Raw genomic sequence first — 19,298 nt, 5'->3', positions numbered from 1 at the left:
GGATACTCAGGGGGCAGGTCTGCTTGGAAAGGAAGCCTAGTTACCTAAAGGTAGAAAAAGATCCCCCCACTTCCCGCTCTCCTTCGCCCCCCCCCCCCCACCCTCAGTGTGCTGCACAAAACTTGAATCCATTCCCTGCCATCCCCCAGGAGCTATTCCTTTGGAATCCCCTTCTGAGTCAGAATGCTCTCCTCCTGGGGCCCATGGAGGGGATAACTTCAGTCTGAATCTGGCCAACATCCCATAACCCTTTGCAGGCTTCTGGGTGTGAATCCTGCTGGTCATCTGCCCTTCTGCCTCTCCCCAACCTCCTCTGCCTGATTAAGTGGCTAAATCTGTGAGGAGACCCTTCTCCCCCCGCAGTGGAGAGGAAGCATCCAGGCTTTCAGGAGGTGGCTGAAGGAAGAAGCCGACGCAGCTTCCGGCCGGCCTGCTAGTGGGGGCTGCTGTGTGAGGCTCAGCTGAGTCGGGGGGCAGTGGTGGGGTCCAGGCCGGCCTCTTAGCCCTCTCTCTCTGGCCTAGCACACACAGATGAAGCTCTAGCCCTTCCATGAGCCCCCAGAGTTGGGTGAGGGCTTTGCAGCTTCCTGGGCATCAGCATGAAGCTTCTAGAAAGGCAGCCCCAGAACTTCCAGGATTGCCTGTCCTGCCTGAGACCTGTCTGTGAATGTGGCACCTTGGCCAAGCAGGACCGGGAGGGGGGATGACAGGGAAGAACCGGGGCCCTAGTTCTCTGGGAGACTTCCTGATGGCCCCAGGCCCAGCACAGTGACCACCATGGGGGAAGGACACCTGGGCTCACACAGCACTCCCCTGACGCTGCCCGGTCGGTGTCACCTGGCACAATAGCACCGAGCACCATGACAACTGCAGCCCTAGAAAAATGACTCATTCGATGATCTGCTCCATAACCATGCTTAGGCAAAGCCACAGGTTGCCTGAGCCATCCTTCACAAGTGTCCGTCACCAAGCAGCAACTTTCAGCCATCATTTCCTCCTGGTCACTGAAAACATTTGTCATTTCCTGTTTTCTCCATTTTCCAACGATTCTAATTGTCAGTGTCAAAAGGCAACAACTGTTTTCTTGGGGCTTATCTTTGGAGCACATTGATTCAGAACAAAGGATGGGGGCCTCCGTCTGCAAAACAAAGGAAGCAGCCTCCTGGGGAGGCCTCCTCTGCCCCGGCCAACAGGACCAGGCCCGGAGCAGGGGGCTGCGGGGCCTCTGGACGCCCCAGCCTAGTGAAGAGACTCCTGCTTGGTGGCGGTGTCCCAGGATGCTGGAGGCCCAGCCCCGCGGGCCCGGTGTCAACGTGCCATTTGAACTTGGGAGTTTCTGTAGCCATCCCGCTGACCAGAGTTTCCCTGAAACTCGGGAAGCTCCGGTTACTGTGTTTCCTTGGATGAACACCAGCCAACATCCCCTGGTCCCTGTAACTCTAGACTGTTTGAGAAGCGCTCTCTTTCATCTGGCCAACACCACCCAGTTCCTCCACCCTTTGACCCCTGCCCCAGCCCAGCCTTCTCTTTTATTTCCTGTGCCCTTGGGGTGTCTGTCCTCTCTACCGCCTTCCCTTTGGACTCTTCCGCCCTTCCCCTACTTTTTCTTTGGTTGTGCTCTGTAGCCTCCACCTGCCCCGACCCCCCTACCCTTGTACAGCTTCGGTGTTTGAGGAAACTGATGGGGCAGACAGTGGGGACGGATTTAGGGTTGATGTTGACCCAGCCAGCCACAGGAACCAGTCCCCAGAAGCAGCTGGTCCCCAGAAGCAGTGGGCTGAAGAGGCTAGAGAGGCCTGAGCACTGGGTCTGCAGTTGGGAGACATTGCACTTCCTAGCTGTGTCATTTAACCTCTCTGAGCCTCACATGTCACATCGGTAAGCTGGGGCCGTAGATCTTCTGCCCAGATCTCTGCGGGCTGCCATAAGGGTCCAAGGGAAGAACAGAAGTGAAAGGGCTGCCCCCAGTACTGCAGGCAGAGCCTAGCTTCCAAGCCCCACTTCCTGTCTTGGGCGGTCATGTGACCCGCATGCTCCGCAGTGGCCAGATCCCTAACTGGAATGACATAGCAGGGCGGACCTTGAGGAGGATGTGAAAGAATGAGAGCAGGCCGTTCAGGACAGCGAGCACGGGTGGGCTGGCCCCGGGCCCCCCCAGGTTCTAGCAGGAAAAGGGCAGCTCCACGGGCCGCCCGAGGCGTGGCCCCAGTGGAGGGGAGCAAGGGCCCAGATAGGAAGCAGGCTAAGGACAGGACAGTGAAACGGCTTCTGGTGTCGTCTGCCTGCCCCGTGCCTTGGGTCTGTCCTCTGCCTTGGCAGGCCTGGGAGCCCAGCATTCTCCCCAGGCACCAGCCCTCCACCGGCCCAGCCCACACCAGCCCCACTGAGGGCAGAAATGCAGGTCCTGCCAGGCAGCCCGTGTTATAGGTCAAGTCCTCTGGCATCTGGGGGGGATGCAGCTCAACAAGTGGACTAAGGTGGGGGGATCCTTCCTGACGGAGCTGCCTTGGTTGTCAGCACCCTATCGAGCAGGCTTCCTGAGAAGGGGAGAGAGATGGCAGTGGGTGAGCACTGCACTGGGAGTCAGACCTGGGTCCCACTCACAACCTGACACCGAATGGCTGAGGGTCTCAGGGCAAGTCGTGCCTGCGGGGCCCTCGTCTGGTTCTCTGCTGGCTGTCTCCTTGAGCCACTCCCAGACTCCGTGCTGGGCCTGCGGCCCTGAAGCTTGGCTCCTCCCCCAGCCCACCAGCTGCCCCTGTGATGGAGACAGGAAGCTCGTCCCAGTTGCCCATGCTCCAGCCAGGCAGGAGAATGAAGGGAAGTTGGCAGCGAGTGGCTATGCTGGGTGGCAGACAATGCATTTATCTGACCGTGTGATCATCCTGCCGTTCGTGCCAGGACCACCCAGAACAAGCCTGGGCCCTTTCCCCATGACAGCCCTGCAGAGTCTGGGTACCCACTGCCACATAGCCCAGAGTCTGCTCTGCCCCATCCACGGCATCCCTGGTTTGCTCAGCCATTCGTGGTCTGCACAGTTCCGGGTCCGAGCCCTACCCCTATCAGTTAGTGTCCTCGCAGTGCAGCCAGTCCATCTGGGTCTCCCTGAGACTGGCACGCCCAGACCCTTGTCAGCACTGTAGACATGGTCTGGCCAAGGCAGAGGAGTGCAGGACTGTCACCTCCCTCCTTCGACATACTCTGCTTCTATTAATGCAGCCTAATGTTACATTTGCTCTTTTGGTGGCCACATTTCACTGCTGACCCATCCTGAGCAGAAGGACATCCAAAATGCCTGAACCTTTTCTCTGTGTGCTCTTGCTGTTAAGCTCTGTCTCTCCTGCCCCATCCTATGCTGTCGCAGTTGATTTTTTAACCCAGGTGCAGAATCCTACTTTTGTTTATACCTGTGGAATTTTGCTCGGGAGGGCGGGGCACGCATGTAAGTGTGTGTTGATGTGTTCACTCATGCTTTCTGCTACACCAAAGCCAAGTCCTGGGCCCCCCCACAGCAATCCCAAGGCTAATTTTCTTGGTAGCCCCTGTCTAACATGTCTTTCTCATCTTCTGTTTAGCGAGAGAAGCAGAGATCAGGTCTTACGGCAATGACCCCTGAACAGCGGAGTGCGTATATTGCCCAACAGATGAGTCAATTTCAAGGTAAGCAGTTAAGGTCATTGTTCCCAAAGGGGCAGGCGGGGGGTGGGGGGTGGGGGGTAGGGGGGTGAGGAGTGAGAACTCACTCCAGAGTGAGCAGTCACTGTCAGTGTTCCTGAGAGCGCGAAGGGAGGGAAGGGAGGTCTGCAACTCAGTTAAACAGCACGCAGGGTGGATCGACCCCACATTGAAAGCTTCGGCAGGATCCCGATCGAAAGCCAGCTTTTAATGACTCTAAAATCAGAACTTAATTCAAGAGATTAATTAAATTGAGTCAGGCCCCTTAAAGCAGTTATTCTCAAAAGGAGAAAGGCACACCTTCAGGGTTCTGTTCCTGTCCTCCCCACCACCCCAGCCACTGCTGGAGTGACTTTCCATTCTCAGTGTTCCTGAGCCATCTCTCAGGCGTGGGTAGTGGAGCAGGGGTTGGGGTCTGTGGCAGGGGCTCCCGGAGCCTCCACAGATAGCAGGGGTCCCCACCCTACCATGGCAGCTACGAAAATGTCAGGCATGGTCCCCACTTCATGGAGCTTCCAGACTAGCCAGGGAGATGAGTGTTAAACAATCCCTATGAGCCAGTGGAGTGACATTGGGCCAGGCCAAGAGGACGCTTAACCTGGGGCTGGGGGAGGCTGCTTGCCCTCCAGCAGGTGGTCAGCATCTTCATTTTAGCCCAGTGCCACCTCCATTCTCCTGCAAGAACCCCCGTTCCTTTAGGCGTGGCACCAGCTGAATGTCCGGAGTGGCATGGCAGGCATGCTTCAGCTGCAGTGACAGGACAGACAAGGTCCAGGAAGGCCAGTGGCAAGGAGTGGCCCTCTGTCAAGGCGTGCGCAGTGCCAGGTCTTCATACAGAGTGCTGAACATAAAAACAGACCCAGACCCTGGCCTTGTGGAGCCTACCATCTACCTGAAAAAATAGACCGATAAGCTGGCATTTTCAGTCCGATGTGACCTTCTCTTGGTGCGTGTGTTGTGGGGGCAAGAACCCGGGGAGTCTGGGAGGGCTTCCCAGAAGAACTGCAGTCGGCTGAGGGTGGCGGAAGATGGGGGGTTGAGAAGAGCTGGGGAGCCAAGGGCAGAAGGCAAGAGGTTGGTGCTGTGTCAGGGGCCGCCTGCCAGCCGATGCAGCCCAAGTTGAGGATGACCGTGGCACTGACCTCCCACTTCTCTCTTTCTGTAGCCGTCCAAGAACAAGTCACCTCTAAGTGTAGCCAGACCAAGGCAAGCCCCCCATCCAGTCAACCCATGATGCCCCCCAGAGCTGGGCTCCTTCAGAACAATCCAAATCCAGCAATGATCCCACCCACCAGGCACGAGAGCCGCGAGGGCATGGGCATGGCCTCGCCGACTCCGGGCAAGCAACAAGGAATTCTCCACTGTAACCCCCCGTTCCCCATACCCTCGTGCCCGGGCCAGAACCCCCCGGGCAGCCATCGTCCGCAGATTCCCAAGGCGGCCCCCTCAGGAGCGCCCCTGCCTAGGTTCTGTCCCAGACCCCTGGGCAGCCAGCTCCCGAGTCCCCACCAGCTCAGACAGCCCTGTGTGCCAAGAATGCCCTCAGTGTTCAACGATGCTGTGTGGGCGGTGGCCGCGGCGGCCGCTGGGACCACAGCGGTCTCGAGGGAGCCCCCCCCGAGCCACGTAGACCGTAGCACCCAGCCGCACTTTGATAGCGACTCGATCTTCACCAAGGAGCCCACCAGAGCTCCCCTGGTAGCCCCGACATGTGCATCGCAGCAGGCAGTTGTGCCCCCCAGTCAGGTGGCCCCAGGAGGCAGGCCTGGCCAGAAGGTGAGTGCTGCTCCGGTCAACCCCAGCTTCGGCCTGCTGGGCAACCAGAGCCTCAAGCAGAGCCCGGTGCGGGGTCCCGTGCCCATGCTGAACGCCGCCAAGTCCCTCCAGCAGGGCATGGCCAGCTTTGGTCCCGTGAGCCCCATACAGGGCATCGAGCCGCCAAGCTCTGTGGCCGCCGCCGCCGCCTCTGCCATCACCGCCAGCCAGTCCCCAGGTCCATTTGGCAGAATGGGTACCCCCCCTGAGCTGCCACCCTACGACTTTTTGTCCCCGGCCCCGCCCCCACTAAACGGTCTGCTCTCAGCCCCTGACTGCAGTGAGGTGGGTTTCTCTGAAGCCCCCTTGAAAGGCCCCAGTGGGAGCCCAGAGGAGGGCTGGGTGTGCAACCTGAGGCTCATCGATGACATTCTGGAAGAGCACGCCGCCGCCGCCCCCCCCGCCGCCGCCCCCCAGAGTGCTGGGGGGCTTTAAGTGCCCGTAGAAACCCCCACGCCCTCGCCACTTTAGGCAGTGGCGTGGAGCCATGGCCAACCCACCGCCCGCCACACAGCCACGCAGTTGTTTCCTCCCCACAACCTGAGTGGCATCCACCTGTGCTCATCCCTCTCTCTACCTGTGACAAAACGGAAAGCTGGTGATTTTTCAAGCTACCTGTACATATTTGAAAATTTTGTAAATGGTTTTCCTAAACGTTAATGACAGAAGTATTTATACTTCATTTTGTGACTTTGTAAATAAAGTGACGGCTTTTGTTTCAGTAGAGTTGTGCTTATTATGCATTGTTTGTGTTTATTACACATTGTCGCAAATAGGCAGGCTGTGTGCGTTGCTCGGGCGCTCCCGTGTGAAGCTCCAGCGTTACCTTAGAAGCCAGGTAGTTGAGTCGCTTACGGTTTTGATGCAGTGAGAGATGTGGATGTGACCAAGAGGCATTGTACAAACTGACAAACGCCAAATAGAAACCCCTTGGCCATTTATTGCCATTTTCACTAAAAATGCTATTGTCTTGTGTGATTCTTAAACTCTTGCAAACCTGTCTCCGCTGGCCCTTAACTGATGTGCATATTACAGCAAGCTTTACAAGTGCCCTGCAGGGGAAATTGGCCAGGAGGTTAAGAGTTCTGAGGCTTTGGGAGGGGTGTAGAGAGGGCCTGTGAGCTGCACACTGGCCGTGCTGTCCACCCTGAGGATCCAGAGTGTCCTCTCTTTATCATTCAGACAGAGAAACCCCCAGGTTCCCACTTCCCCAGTGGCACCTTGCAGGGCGGAGGTGAGAGGTTCCTGGTTTAAAGCCTTTCAGTATTTGTTTTCTTGTAAGGTCTGTGGTTGGGGGGTGGGGGGGGTAGGCTGTAAACATTAATGGTTGACGGGGTTTGTCTTTGATGGTTTTTATCTGCAATTATCGTCATGTATATTTAAGTGTCTGTTATAGAAAACCCACACCCACTGTCCTGTAAACTTTTCCTCAGTGCCCAGACTTGTGTAATCACGTTTTAATTGCCACCTCCTCCTTCGCCTCTACATTTGAAATCTGGCGTCTGTTTCCAGCCAGTGCGTTTTTTCTTTGTACTGTAATAAACAGCCAGGAGAAAAGTGCCTCTATGTTTTTATTTGTCAATGGAGCATCCGTTACCGACGCACCCGTGTCAGCTAAGCCTACTGGTGTCTCTGGTTCTTTCGAGAGGCTGCTCGGTGTCTTGTGCAGCGGGAAGATGCTGCACCGAGCGCTGAGGGTAAGCGTTTGTGAAGCACGTCATTTTTTTTTTTTTTTTTTTTACCCCAGGCCTTCATTTTACCGAGAAGGAAAGAGGCCGCTGAAGTAACTGCACTGGCGGCAGGGGGCAGGGGGCGACTTGCACCGCCAGTCCTGACTCTCTGTACCCCAGCCTCTTTCCACTGAGGGGGTGACAGACCCAATTAAAGATCCGTATTCCTCCCATGTAAGGGATCCCCATACAGGGCGCGGGAGAGGGGGCGCGCTGAGGCAGGCCGCACGTCGGCTGCACGGGAGGGTGAAGTCCTGCCACTTCGCAAAGACGGCCGGGCAGAGGAGGGATTTGCCGCCTCCCCTCCACCTCCTCTCCCAAAGCCTAGGCTCAACCCAACCCCGTTCACCCAGAGTGCGGAGCCGGAGGAGCTCGGCGGCCCGGGGGCGGGGGCGCCAAGGCCGCCGAGCGCCGCTTCCAGTCCGGGACCGCAGTGGAAGGGGAGTTACCGCGGCACTTCGCCCCGCGTCCCTCCCCCGTCGAGCTCCGCCCCCGTCGAGCTCCACCCCTTCCGAAGCCCCGCCCCCAGAGTCGGCACGGCCCCTTCAGTCCCCACCAGCTGCCCCGCCCCCCGCCCCGCCCCCGTCCGGCCCCGTCCGGTCCCCTCCGCTCTCCTCCCCGCCGGCCTTTGCAGCACGGGGCTTGGCTGCCGGTTGTTTCCGATTCCAACTGCCCGAAAACCACAGGGACTCCTGTGACTCCACACTCGGGCCGTCCCCACAGCAACCAAGTGGCTGCCACAGAGCTTAATATGGATTCGGCTTATGGTCGGGCCTCATTCGGAAGGGGCCCCAACAGGACGGCCGGGAGCGTGCCTCTCCCAGGGAAGCGCACGTCCCCAAAGGTAGCGGGGAAGCTAGTTGGGCGGCCCCTGCCCTGTGCTGGACGAGCGGAGCCGAAGCGCCGGCTGGCATCGCTTGTAGTGCAAACTGAATACATCACATTCATGCCCCTAACCGCCTGGGAGAGCCGATATCCTCATTCCTGGACGTACGGAATGGGCCACCACAACGGCACGCTTCGGGGGCTGAGGGAGGCGCGTACACCGAGGCATCCTGTCCTGTCCGATAGAGCCTGAAACGCTCCAAGAGGATGCCCCCACCCACCATTCTCAATGGCTGTGACTAAGAGCAAAGATGGGCAGCCTTGGGACCAGAGGGGTGGTGGGCACAGTCGTTCCTCAGAAGCCCCGCCCTTGGCCCGCGGGCTCCACACTCGCCCCTCCTGCTCGCAGAGCGTCCCTCCCAGGTGTGAGTGATGGCTGTGTCCTACAGGTGTCACTGCGCTCCAGGCCTCACTCCCTGTCACAGCCTTTGCCCCTGTGTCCCCTGCCCCTCGCAGGCAGCACCTCCCCAGGAGCCATCCTCACTGGGGCTCCCAGTGTTCCCTCAAGTGCCCCAGGGTGCCAGGCTCCGAGCAGGCCCCAGCTTCACCTCAGGGCCGTGCCAGGGCACTGAGGCCCAGCTCTCCAGTCCCCTGTCTCCAAGGGGCCCAGGGGCATCAGGGGTTGGGCCAGATGCCCTTCCTGATCCTGTGTTGGACCCACCTGCCCAGTGACTGTTGCTCGTAGCCAGCCGGTGGGGGGCTGAATGCCTGTAGATCCCCCAACCCAGCCCTCCCAGTCAGGCCTCCTCAGCCTTCCAGAGGGCTCCGGGGTCCACAGCTGTCCCCACTCTGCTGGCTGTCTGAGCCCCCAAAGAAAAGCTGAGCTCAGCCCACTGGACTGGTTGCATCTTCCACCTGGAGGGCTCACTGCCCACCCCTGCCAGCCACGCCCTCGAGGCTGAGCCTGCATGGACAGCAGTGTTGAGGGGTCCCTGAGCAAGTCCCGCCACCCCACCGGAGCATGGTCTCACTGCCCCCCGAGCCGTCCTTTCCCTCTGATCTCGGGCCCTTCCCTGTTCCCCCAGCATGGTTGTCCCAGGCTTCTCCTTGGAGGCGACAGCTCCCACCCCCTGTTCTGCTGCCACTTAGCTCCCCTCTCTTTTGTGCCTTCAGCCTCTCCTCTGACGGATTCCGCCCAGGGGCTTCCAACCCGGCCATGTTCAAAAGACCCTAAATATCATAGCCCACCCAGCCGCAGCTCTAGCTCCCTGCCGCCCTCCCACTCACTCCTCAACCCAGAGCGACCTAGCTCCAGGCCCCGCTCCTTCCCCGAACACACTACTCAGAGTATGGCTTCCTCCTGGCCATTAAGTCCAATGCAAGCTTTTCAGTCCTCAGTGGATTTGCCCCTTCAGCAGCACTGGACTCTCCCTCCTTCCAGAAAAGCACTGTCCCTTAGCTCCTGGGAGCCTCTGGCCTGCAGCCTAGCCCTCTCCTCCTCTGAGATCTGTTCTGTCCTGCCCCTGTACGGGAAGACGCTGCTCCTTCCATTACTTCCTCTCACTCTCACTCTCACTTGGGTAGGACTTCTTCCCCCTCTCCCGCCCTTCTCCTGGGCAGACAAATGGGTTTTGAGCCTGCGTCCCAGCATCCCAGCATCTCAGCATCTTGGTGGCCTGGTCAAGAAGAGTGTGGTGTATCCGGGCTAGGCCCTAAGTTTCAATCCCCAGGGGAATGCTACTGGACTGGTTCCCGCATTCGGCTGAAACCCTCTAGGCCCCTTGAAAAAAGAGTGAAAGAGCTTAGAGTCCTCTGGATGCCTCCCGAGAAGACAGTTCCCCTTCATCCTGCTTCAGAAAACAGCACCCTTGGTCAGAGTCCCTCAGAGGCCCCTGGCCTATACAAGTCCTTCCCTGAGGAGCTTGCAGGCCAGAACCTGAAGGCCTTCCCACAGCAGCACAAAAAGAACCACAGTCACTCCCTCCATACCCTATCCTATCACCTCCTCCCAACTCTGAGGCCAACCCCAACGAAAATGCTAGAAGTCCCCAGGTAGCTTTGTGAGACCCCAGGGCCTCCCTCCTTCACTAGAGCAGGCTCAGGCCCCTGGATGCCCCAGGGCCAAGGTCTGTAGATAAGGTAATATCTCTCACTTGCCATTCGGCCTAGGAAGTCAGGGGGATCTGCCAGTGAACATGGGGTTCTGAAGATGTCAGGGCTGTGTGTGTTAGTCAGGGTTCTCCAAAGAAACAGAACCAATAAGATGGAGATATATCTATCTATCTCTCTATATAGAGAGATATATCTATCTATCTCTATATAGAGATAGATATAGATGGATCAGGATACACACACACACACACACACACACACACACAGATTTATTACAAGGAATCAGGTCACATGACTCTGGAGGCTGAGAAGTCCCACAGCCTGCCCTCTGCGAGCTGGAGACCCAGGACAGCCAGGGCTCCAGTTCAGTCTGAGCCTGAGGCCTAAGAACAGGGGAGTCATTTGTGTAAATCCCAGTCTGAAGTCAGGAGAAGATGGTATGTCCCAGCTCAAGGAGTGGGGCAGGGAAAGGGGCTAATTCCACCTTCCTCTGTCTTTTGTTCTATTCAGGTCCTCACCAGATTGGAAGATGCCCACCCACGTTGGGGAGGGCCATCTGCTTCCTGAGTCCACTGATTCAAATGTTGATCTCATCCAGAAACACCCTCCCTCACAGACACACCCAGAAACAAGGCTTAATCCGGGGACCCCATGGCCCAGTCAAGGAGACACATAAAATTAAACATTCTCTACACATTTCACTCGAACAACACAGGTTTGAACTGTGTGGGTCCTCTCATATGTAGATTTTTTTCCCCAATAAATACAGTACAGTCTTGTAAATATATTTTCTCTTGCTTATGATTTTCTTGATACCATTTTCTTTTCTCTAGCCTACTTTATGGTAAGAATACAGTATAGAATACATATGACATACAAAATATGTGTTAACAGACTTGACGTCATCAGCAAGGCTTTCAGTCAGTAGTAGGCTGTTAGTACTTAGGTTTTGGGGGAGTCAAAAACTATACGTGGGTTTTCCAACTGCACAGGGGGTTGGCCCCCCTAACCCCAGTGTCGTTCATGGGTCAACTGTATATAATTATTTCTCTCTCTGTCTCTCTCTCTCTCTGTCTCTCTCTCTCAATGTGGCCCTTGACACAGGACAAGACAGAAGAGCCAGCAGAAAGGAAATAGAAACATACATGGGAATTAAGACAATGAAGAAGGTAGCATTTCAAATCAGTAAGGGAGACTCAACACATGGTGTTGGAAAAATTGACTAGACATTTGAACAATAAATCTGGATCCTCTACCTCACTCCTGACATCAAGATAAATTCAGATGATTCAAAGGTTATCATAGAAAAAAGAACCCATAAAAGCACTATAAGAAAACAAGGGTGGATATTTTTACAATATAGAGTAGTTCAAGCTTCTCCAATCATGACATGAAACCCAGAATCCATAAAGGAAAAGACTGATGAAATTGCCCACATAAAATATAGAAACTTGCATACAGAAAAACACACCATGAAAGTCAAAAGATAAATGACAAATTAAAAAAAATTTTTTTGGAACACATGACAAAGGCTGATATACATAATACTTACAAATAAAGGTAGTAGAACTGTCTACAAAAAGAAAGATACCAGAATTTCATAGCAGTTTCATTCGCAGTAACCAAAACCTGCCAACAACCTGGGCATCTACCAATAGGAGAATGGGTAAACAAACTGGTCTCAGAAATACTCATCTGCACAAAGTAATAGTCCTCAGAAATAAAAAGGCACGAACACCAATAACAAGCTACAACGTAAATTTCAAATGCATTATGCTGAGATAAACTTCAAATGCATTATGCTGAGAGAAAGAAGCCAGACACAGAGCATATGCGCTGTCTGATTCCATCTGTATAAAGTGCTAAAACAGGGGTGCCTGGGTGGCTCAGCGTCTGACTCCTGATCTCAGGGTCTTGAGATCGAGCCCCACGTCGGACTCTGCAGTGGGTGTGGAGCCTGCTTGAGATTCTCTCTCTCCCTCTCTCGCTGTCCCTCCCCACCAAAAAACAAACAAACAAATAAATAAATAAAAATTTAAAAATAAAGTGCTAAAATAGACCAAAGTGATCTATGGTGAAAAAAATCAGAACCAGGGAATCCTTGGGGCAGGTATGGGGCTTGACTGAAAAAGGGCACAAGGGAACTTTCTGGGGTGATGGTGGATTCTTTTTTTTTCCTTTGAGAGAGAGAGGGAGAGCTGGGGGGAGGGGCAGAGATCGAGGGAGAGACAGAATCTTAAGCATGGAGCCCAGGCAGGTGCAGGGCTTGATCTCACAACCCTGAGATCATGACCTGAGCCGAAATCAAGAGTCAGATGCTTAACCGACTGAGCCCCCCAGGCACCCTGGTAAATTCTCTATCTTGACAGGGATGCGGGTTACATGGGTGTATGCATTGCCAAAACTCAGAAAATGTTCCATTTGAGATCTGGGCATGTCACTGTAAGTAAATTTTACCTAAAATAGAAAAATCTTAAGCAAATATTGAACTCTAATTAATGATCTGCTGGAACACTCAGGGGCGAAGTGTACTCATGTCTGAAACTTACTTGGAAACACACACAAAAAATGATGATTGATGGATGGATAGAGGGGATGGGTAGAGAGATATGGTAAAGCAAATAGAGTAACGTATTTATTATAGAATCTAGGAGGCGGTCTCTGAAGATTCAATGTACATCTCTTCAAACTTTTCCGATTACCTGAAAATTTCCATAATAAAACATCAGGGAAAATAATTTTTTAAAGGACAGAGGTGTTTTTTAAGTATAAATATAGCAATTTGAGGTGGAAGAAAAAGGCCACAGAGACCAAGTTTATACTTGGGAGGGGAAGGGGAATGGTGCCTGATTTTCCTACAGCCTCTTTTCCGGAAGCTGGTACAGCTTAATACAAAACCACAGGGAGCTCAGAGCCACTTGCTACATGAAAGGACTAGACAGATTTGTCTTATCTCACCCTATCGTGACAACATGTTGCAGAAACTCCTCGCTCAAACCATTGTTCGCCTGTTTTACTCACCTCAATTGTCTGTGTTCTCAGCATTTTTGAGATTGTTCTTTGTAAAATTTTCCGTTTTCATCTTTCTTAGTTATTTACCTTAATAAACACTTATTCCTTTGTAGGTACTACATAAAACATAAAAATAGAGCTCTTCCAAATCAGTAAGAAAATAATTAGGTACCCAATGAGGAGGAAATGAGCAAAGGACATCCAAATTGCCAGTCAACACCGAGAGGGTGCCAGGGATGACAGGAGCACCGGTGATGCTCTGTCATGTCGTTTCTATCAGATGGGCCCCAGAGGTAACCACTGATAACAGCGGTGTAGACCGAGCATGGCCCACACAGGCCCTCTCTCACCTTCGCGGGTTGGAGGGCAACGCACACAACCGCTGTGGGGGCAGTTTGGCGATTCTCGGGAGAGTTTCAATTTGGGCTGTAAGTCAGAACCACCTGGGGCTTTGGAATAAATACATCTGCGTGGGCCCTGACCTCAAAGAGTAGCATTTAGAGGGGCTAGAGGAAAGCCCAGGAATCTGTATTTAAAGCTCCACGATTGAGGATAACTGGCTAGGCTTTCAATGTGATGGGAATCTGTTACAGAGAAAACTTGCACGAGCGTTCAAAGATGTGTGTGCAGAACCGCTGATTACAGCATTGTTTGACCTAACCGAAATTAGAAACGACCCAAGCGTCCAAAATAGAGACTGGTTAAAGCCATTCAATGATGTAGCTGTGGAAAAGCACGCAGGCTTCCTATTTATTGCAAGTCTGGATTCCACTGCCCAAACTCGGCTGGAATTCTTTCCAGGCCAACTTATATCAATTCGAGAGCCTGAAGCATCACTTTCCCCTTCAGACCCAATGATCCAAGAGGAGCTTCAAGCTGTGACCGGACCTCCATGGAGCCACCACAGAAGTTCAACCTGATCTTGGATCCGGAGTTTGCCCAGATGTCTTCAAAAGAAAATTTCAAGAAGATACAGCAGCTTCTCATCATTCCTCCTCAGAAATGCTGATAGAGGGCTCCACTAACTTGCCCCTCAGCCCTGGTACCAACTCCCCAGCCCCCCCACCAGACTGGCTGCCCCAAGCGCAGGACAGTAGAGAAGAGACCGCACAAAAGATGCCATTAGAGCAGACATGGTTGCCTTGGATGATGAAAAGCTAATGAAATAGGGAGCTCTTGTTAGCACTTAACCCTCACTCAGCGTTTACTTTATCAGAGTCGATTGAGATTTGAATTTGATTTTCATGAATTAATTCTTCAAATCTTACAGTAAGGAAACACCCTCTTTTCTGTCCTCACGAATGCCAGTGAAGGGCCTCAGTAACTTGGCCATCAGTCCCACTCCCACCTACCAGAAGAGTTGTTCCAGCAGCGGGACAAAGAAGAAAAGATCCAGCCAAAAAGGCAGCAGAAATGGGACTTGGTGTTTCTCCGCGATAGAGAAACTCCGAGGCATTTGAGATTCGCATTTATTTTTTTTCTTTTTTTAAAATTTTTTTATTTAAATTGAATTTAGTTAACATATAGTGTATTATTAGTTTCGGGGGTAGAATTTAGTGATTCATCAGTTGCATATAATACCCAGTGCTCATCACATCAAGCTCCCTCCTTAACGCCCATCGCCCAGTTACCCCATCCCCCCACCCACTTCCCCTCCAGCGACCCTCACTTTGTTCCTTATAGTTGAGAGTCTCTTATGGTTTGCCTCCCTCTCTGTTTTCCTCTCATTGTATTTTTCCTTCCCTTCCCCTATGTTCATCTGTTTTGTTTCTTAAATTCCACATATGAGCGAAAACATATGGTATTTGTCTTCCTCTGACTGACTTATTTCACTTAGCATAATACCCTCTAGCTCCATCCATGTCGTTGCAAATGGCAAGATTTCATTCTTTTTGATGGCTGAGTAATATTCCAGTGTGTGTGTGTGTGTGTGTGTGTGTGTGTGTGTATGTGTGTGTGTGTGTGTGTGTGTTTGTGCACGCGCACACGTGTATACTCACAGACTCCACATATTTTTTATCCATTCATCTGCCGATGGATATCTTGGCTCTTTCCATAGTTTGGCTATTGTGGACATTGCTGCTATAAACATTGGGGTACATGTGCCCCTTCAAATCACTATGTTCGTATCCTTTGGATAAATACCTAGTAGTGCAATTGCTTTGTAGGGTAGTTCTATTTTCAACTTTTTGAGGAATCTCCATACCATTTTCCAGAGTGGCTGCGCCAGCTTGCGTTCCCACCAACAGTGTAGGAGGGTTCCTCTTTCTCTGCATCCTCGCCAACATCTGTCATTTCCTGACTTGTTCATTTTAGCCATTCTGACCAGTATGAGGTGGCATCTCATTGTGGTTTTGATTCGTATCTCCCTGATGCCGAGTGATGTTGAGCATTTTTTTCATGTGTCTGTTGGCCATTTGGATGTCTCCTTTGGAGAAATGTCTGTTCACGTCTTCTGCCCATTTCTTGACTGGATCTTTTGGTTTTTGGGTGTTTCATAAGTTCTTTATAGATTTTGGATACTAGCCCTTTATCTGATATGTCATTGGCAAATATCTTCTCCCATTCCATAGGTTGCCTTTTAGTTTTGTTGATTGTTTCCTTTGCTGCGCAGAAGATTTTTAGCCTGATGAAGTTCATCTTTGCTTTTGTTTCCCTTGCCTCTGGAGACATGTTTAGCAAGAAGTTGCTGCAGCTGAGGTCACAGAGGTTGCTGCCTGTGTTCTCCTTTAGGATTTTGATGGATTCCTGTCTCATGTTTAGGTCTTTCATCCATTTTGAGTTTATTCTTGTGAATGGTGTAAGAAAATGGTCTAGTTTCATTCTTCTGCATGTGGCTGTCTAATTTTCATAACACCATTTGTTGAAGAGACTGTCTTTTTTCCATTGGACATTCTTTCCTGCTTTGTCGAAGATTAATTGACCATAGAGTTGAGGGTCCATTTCTGAGTTCTCTATTCTGTTCCATTGATCTATGTGTCTGTTTTTGTGCCAATACCATACTATCTTGATCACTACAGCTTTGCAATACAGCTTGAGGTCTGGAATTGTGATGCCTCCAGCTTTGGTTTTCTTTTTCAACATTCTTTTGGCTAATTGGGGTCTTTTCTGGTTCTATACATATTTTAGGATTGTTTGTTCCAGCTCTGTGAAAAAGGCTGATGGTATTTTGATAGGGATTGCATTGAATGTATAGATTGCTTTGGGTAGCGTAGACATTTTAACGATATTTGTTCTTCCAATCCATGAGCATGGAATGTTTTTTCCATTTCTTTTTGTCTTCCTCAATTTCTTTCAGAAGTGTTCTATAGCTTTCAGAGTACACATCTTTTAACTCTTTGGTTAAGTTCATTCACATTTAAAGGCTTCTCTTGGGGCGCCCGGGTGGCTTAGTTGGTTAAGTGTCTGACTCTTGATTTCAGGTCATGATCTCAGGGTCGTGAGATTGAGCCCAGCATCAGGCTCCACACTAGGTGTGGAGCCTGCTTAGGATTCTCGGTCTCCTTCTCCCTCAGTCCCTCCCCACCCCACTCACACACTCTTCTTTTGCACTCTCTCTCTCTAAAAAATAATAATAATAGTAAAAAAATAAAGGCTTGTCTTGCACGTGGGATGGAGATCCGGTTGGATACAGGTGTGAATGTCCATGTTGCCTTGCAGAGAGGCTTTCTGGGAGTTGAAAACAAGGGGAAATGGGCGGGTAGCAACAAGATGCAGAATTATGCTAAAGACTTATGATCATTAGCATAATTGGACATTCCTTTGGCGCATCGCATGTGCCTGTGTGTCTTCAACTTCTAAAGTCGATGACAAGATGCAACCCAGTATTAAGAGTATGAAGCAGAAGGTTGTTGGGGCAAAGAGATGTGGAAGTAGACACCGGTGGTTTTACATTGTGTTGTTTCGGCAAAACACAATTGCAATAAGGTAAGTAGTTTTCTGCTCCACACCAATTGTCTCAATTTCCAGTGCCAAATAAATGTGTTTAAAAGAAACTACCATTACAATTCAGTTTTGCTTTTAAAAAAGTGTGCAGCAGACACCCCCCCCCCCATGCCTGATGCCCAGGGCATCACAAGCTCTCTCCCCTTCACCTCTCCCCGCTCTGCCCACCTCTCTCCTTGCACTGGCTCCTCAATTCGGTTTTCTTTTCTTTTTTTTTTTTTAAGTAAGCTCTACGCCCAGCATGGGGCTCAATCTCACGACCCTGAGACCAAGAGTCACATGCTCCACCAAATGAGCTATCCAGGGGCCCCATTGCTTTTCAAATGATAGGAAGGAAAGTGGGCTTCATGGGACTACGGCCTGGCCTCTAGCCTCCCTGAGATGGGGGAGCCTGAAGAAGCCAGGCCAGGATCCCTGCTTGAAATTGGGGGTAGGAAGATTGTAAGGAGAAGACACACGCACGCACACACACGCACACACGCATGCGCGCACACACACATACAATGATATTTTCAAGAGACCTCTTACCACCTGTAGTAACCCGGTCTGTCCATCAGGAGGAAGGCACCCAAAGAAGTCACCAGCGGTTGTCCCTGGGGCAGGGAGAACGGGAATCCTGCTTTTTGCTGTTGTGGTTTCTGATATGGGGGAGCTCTGCCCCCAGCAGGTTGATTTTGCCCCTGAGTCACCTAGCGCACACTTGAAAAGCGTTCAGCCTGAGACAGCACTGGGGCTGGTGATTCAAGTGCAAGTCTTTCCAAGTCTCAGACTGCAGAAGACTCTTACTGGCCCATCTGCCCCACTTGGGCTCCAGCCCTCAGGCCACCCCCATGGGCACAGGCCAGCTCCATTTCTTTTCTTCTAAACTAGATTTTACTCCTTCTCTTTCCAACCCCCTCCCCCAGTGTGGCCATAGGTGTAAGCTTCTCCTTTGGAAGATCTGGAGCCTCATCATGGCCACTGAAGCATCTGCTGGCTGTCCATGAACGAAATTCTTCTGGTCATGAAAGATGCAAGGTATGGGGCTTGGAGCCTTCGTGGAAATGCAGCATCCTCATTCCTGTTCTCTGGACCGCTTGGCCTTTGGATTTGATAAATCAATCTCCTTGTACTCAGTAACATGGCCCACAGTCAGCAAAAATGAGGAAATGTGTGAGCTTTTCACAACGCTGCCCAGAACCTGGCCTCCTTCTGAGTGGCCATGGCTGCAATGCTCCTCTGGGAACAAAGGGAACAGGCTTGGCACACTGACCGCCCTGGCCTGCGAACAGCAGTGGGAGGATTTGGCAAGCGTGGACGCCGGCCAAAGTCAAAGACCTGGCTGCCCCAGAGCCTCATGGGACTTGGACATGGTCTGTGAGCCAAGGGGCAGAAAAGGGCTGCCGTCAGCCCTGGAACTCTGGCGCCAGAGCCCCTGGGCTCAAATCACGGCTCTACCACTTGCTAGTTGTGGGACCTTGAACAGTTCAGCAGACCACTTAGCCACTCTGTGCTTCAGTTTCCCCATCTGCCACATGAAGATATTAATAGCACCTACACCCCCTTGGGCTGTTGTGCAGAGTAAAAGAACCAATAGTCTCTCAAAGATTAAACATAGAGTTACCACAGCCACTCCTGGGCAATAGCCAAGAGAAATGAAAACAAATGTCCACATAAAAACTTGGACACAGATGTCCATAGCAGCCTTATTCACAATGGCCAAAAAGCAGAAACAACCCAGATGTCCATTGACAGATGAATGGGTAAACAAGACATGGTCTCTCCATACAGTGGAATATTAGTCAGCCATGAAAAGGAATTAAATTCTGATCAGTGCCACAAGTTGGATGAACCTTGAAAACATTGTCCCATGAAAGAAGCTAAACATCAAAGGTCATATTTTATAGGATTCGATTCATTTGAAAGTTCAGAATAGGCAAATCCATAAAGACAGAAAGTAGCTGAGTAGTTGCCAGGGGCTGGTGTGCACGGGAGATGATAGCTAAAGGTGCGGGGTTTCTCTCTGTGGTGATGAGAATACCCTGGAACTCACTGTGGAGACGGTGTGCAGATCTGTGAAGAGACGAAAAGCCATCGCACACTTTAAGTGGGTAAAATGTATGTTATATGAATTGTATCTCAACAAAACTGTTTTTTAAATATTTTATTTATTTATTTTTGAGAGAGAGTGCGTGTGAGAGAGCA

General features: G+C 51.7%; 1 protein-coding gene across 4 annotated transcripts in view; it reads left to right on the top strand.

The window, feature by feature from the left end:
• MAMLD1 (mastermind like domain containing 1) overlaps positions 1–7,047 on the top strand; it is a 116,128-nt gene extending 109,081 nt beyond the window's left edge. For 3 of the 4 annotated variants that reach the window (XM_078065495.1, XM_078065496.1, XM_078065494.1), the window contains exons 4-5: positions 3,576–3,660; positions 4,841–7,047. In XM_078065495.1, coding sequence (XP_077921621.1) covers positions 3,576–3,660; positions 4,841–5,925 — 1,170 coding nt within the window. In that variant the 3' untranslated portion in view covers positions 5,926–7,047. The remainder of the gene's footprint in view (positions 1–3,575; positions 3,661–4,840) is intronic. The other variant, XM_078065497.1, reaches the window with a different exon arrangement.
• The last annotated feature ends 12,251 nt before the right edge of the window (positions 7,048–19,298 follow it).

Source organism: Halichoerus grypus, chromosome X, assembly GCF_964656455.1.
Source record: "Halichoerus grypus chromosome X, mHalGry1.hap1.1, whole genome shotgun sequence".
NCBI classification, from domain to species: domain Eukaryota; kingdom Metazoa; phylum Chordata; class Mammalia; order Carnivora; family Phocidae; genus Halichoerus; species Halichoerus grypus.
The sequence above is the reverse complement of the archived record's forward strand: the minus strand, read 5'-3'. Positions and strand labels throughout refer to the sequence as shown.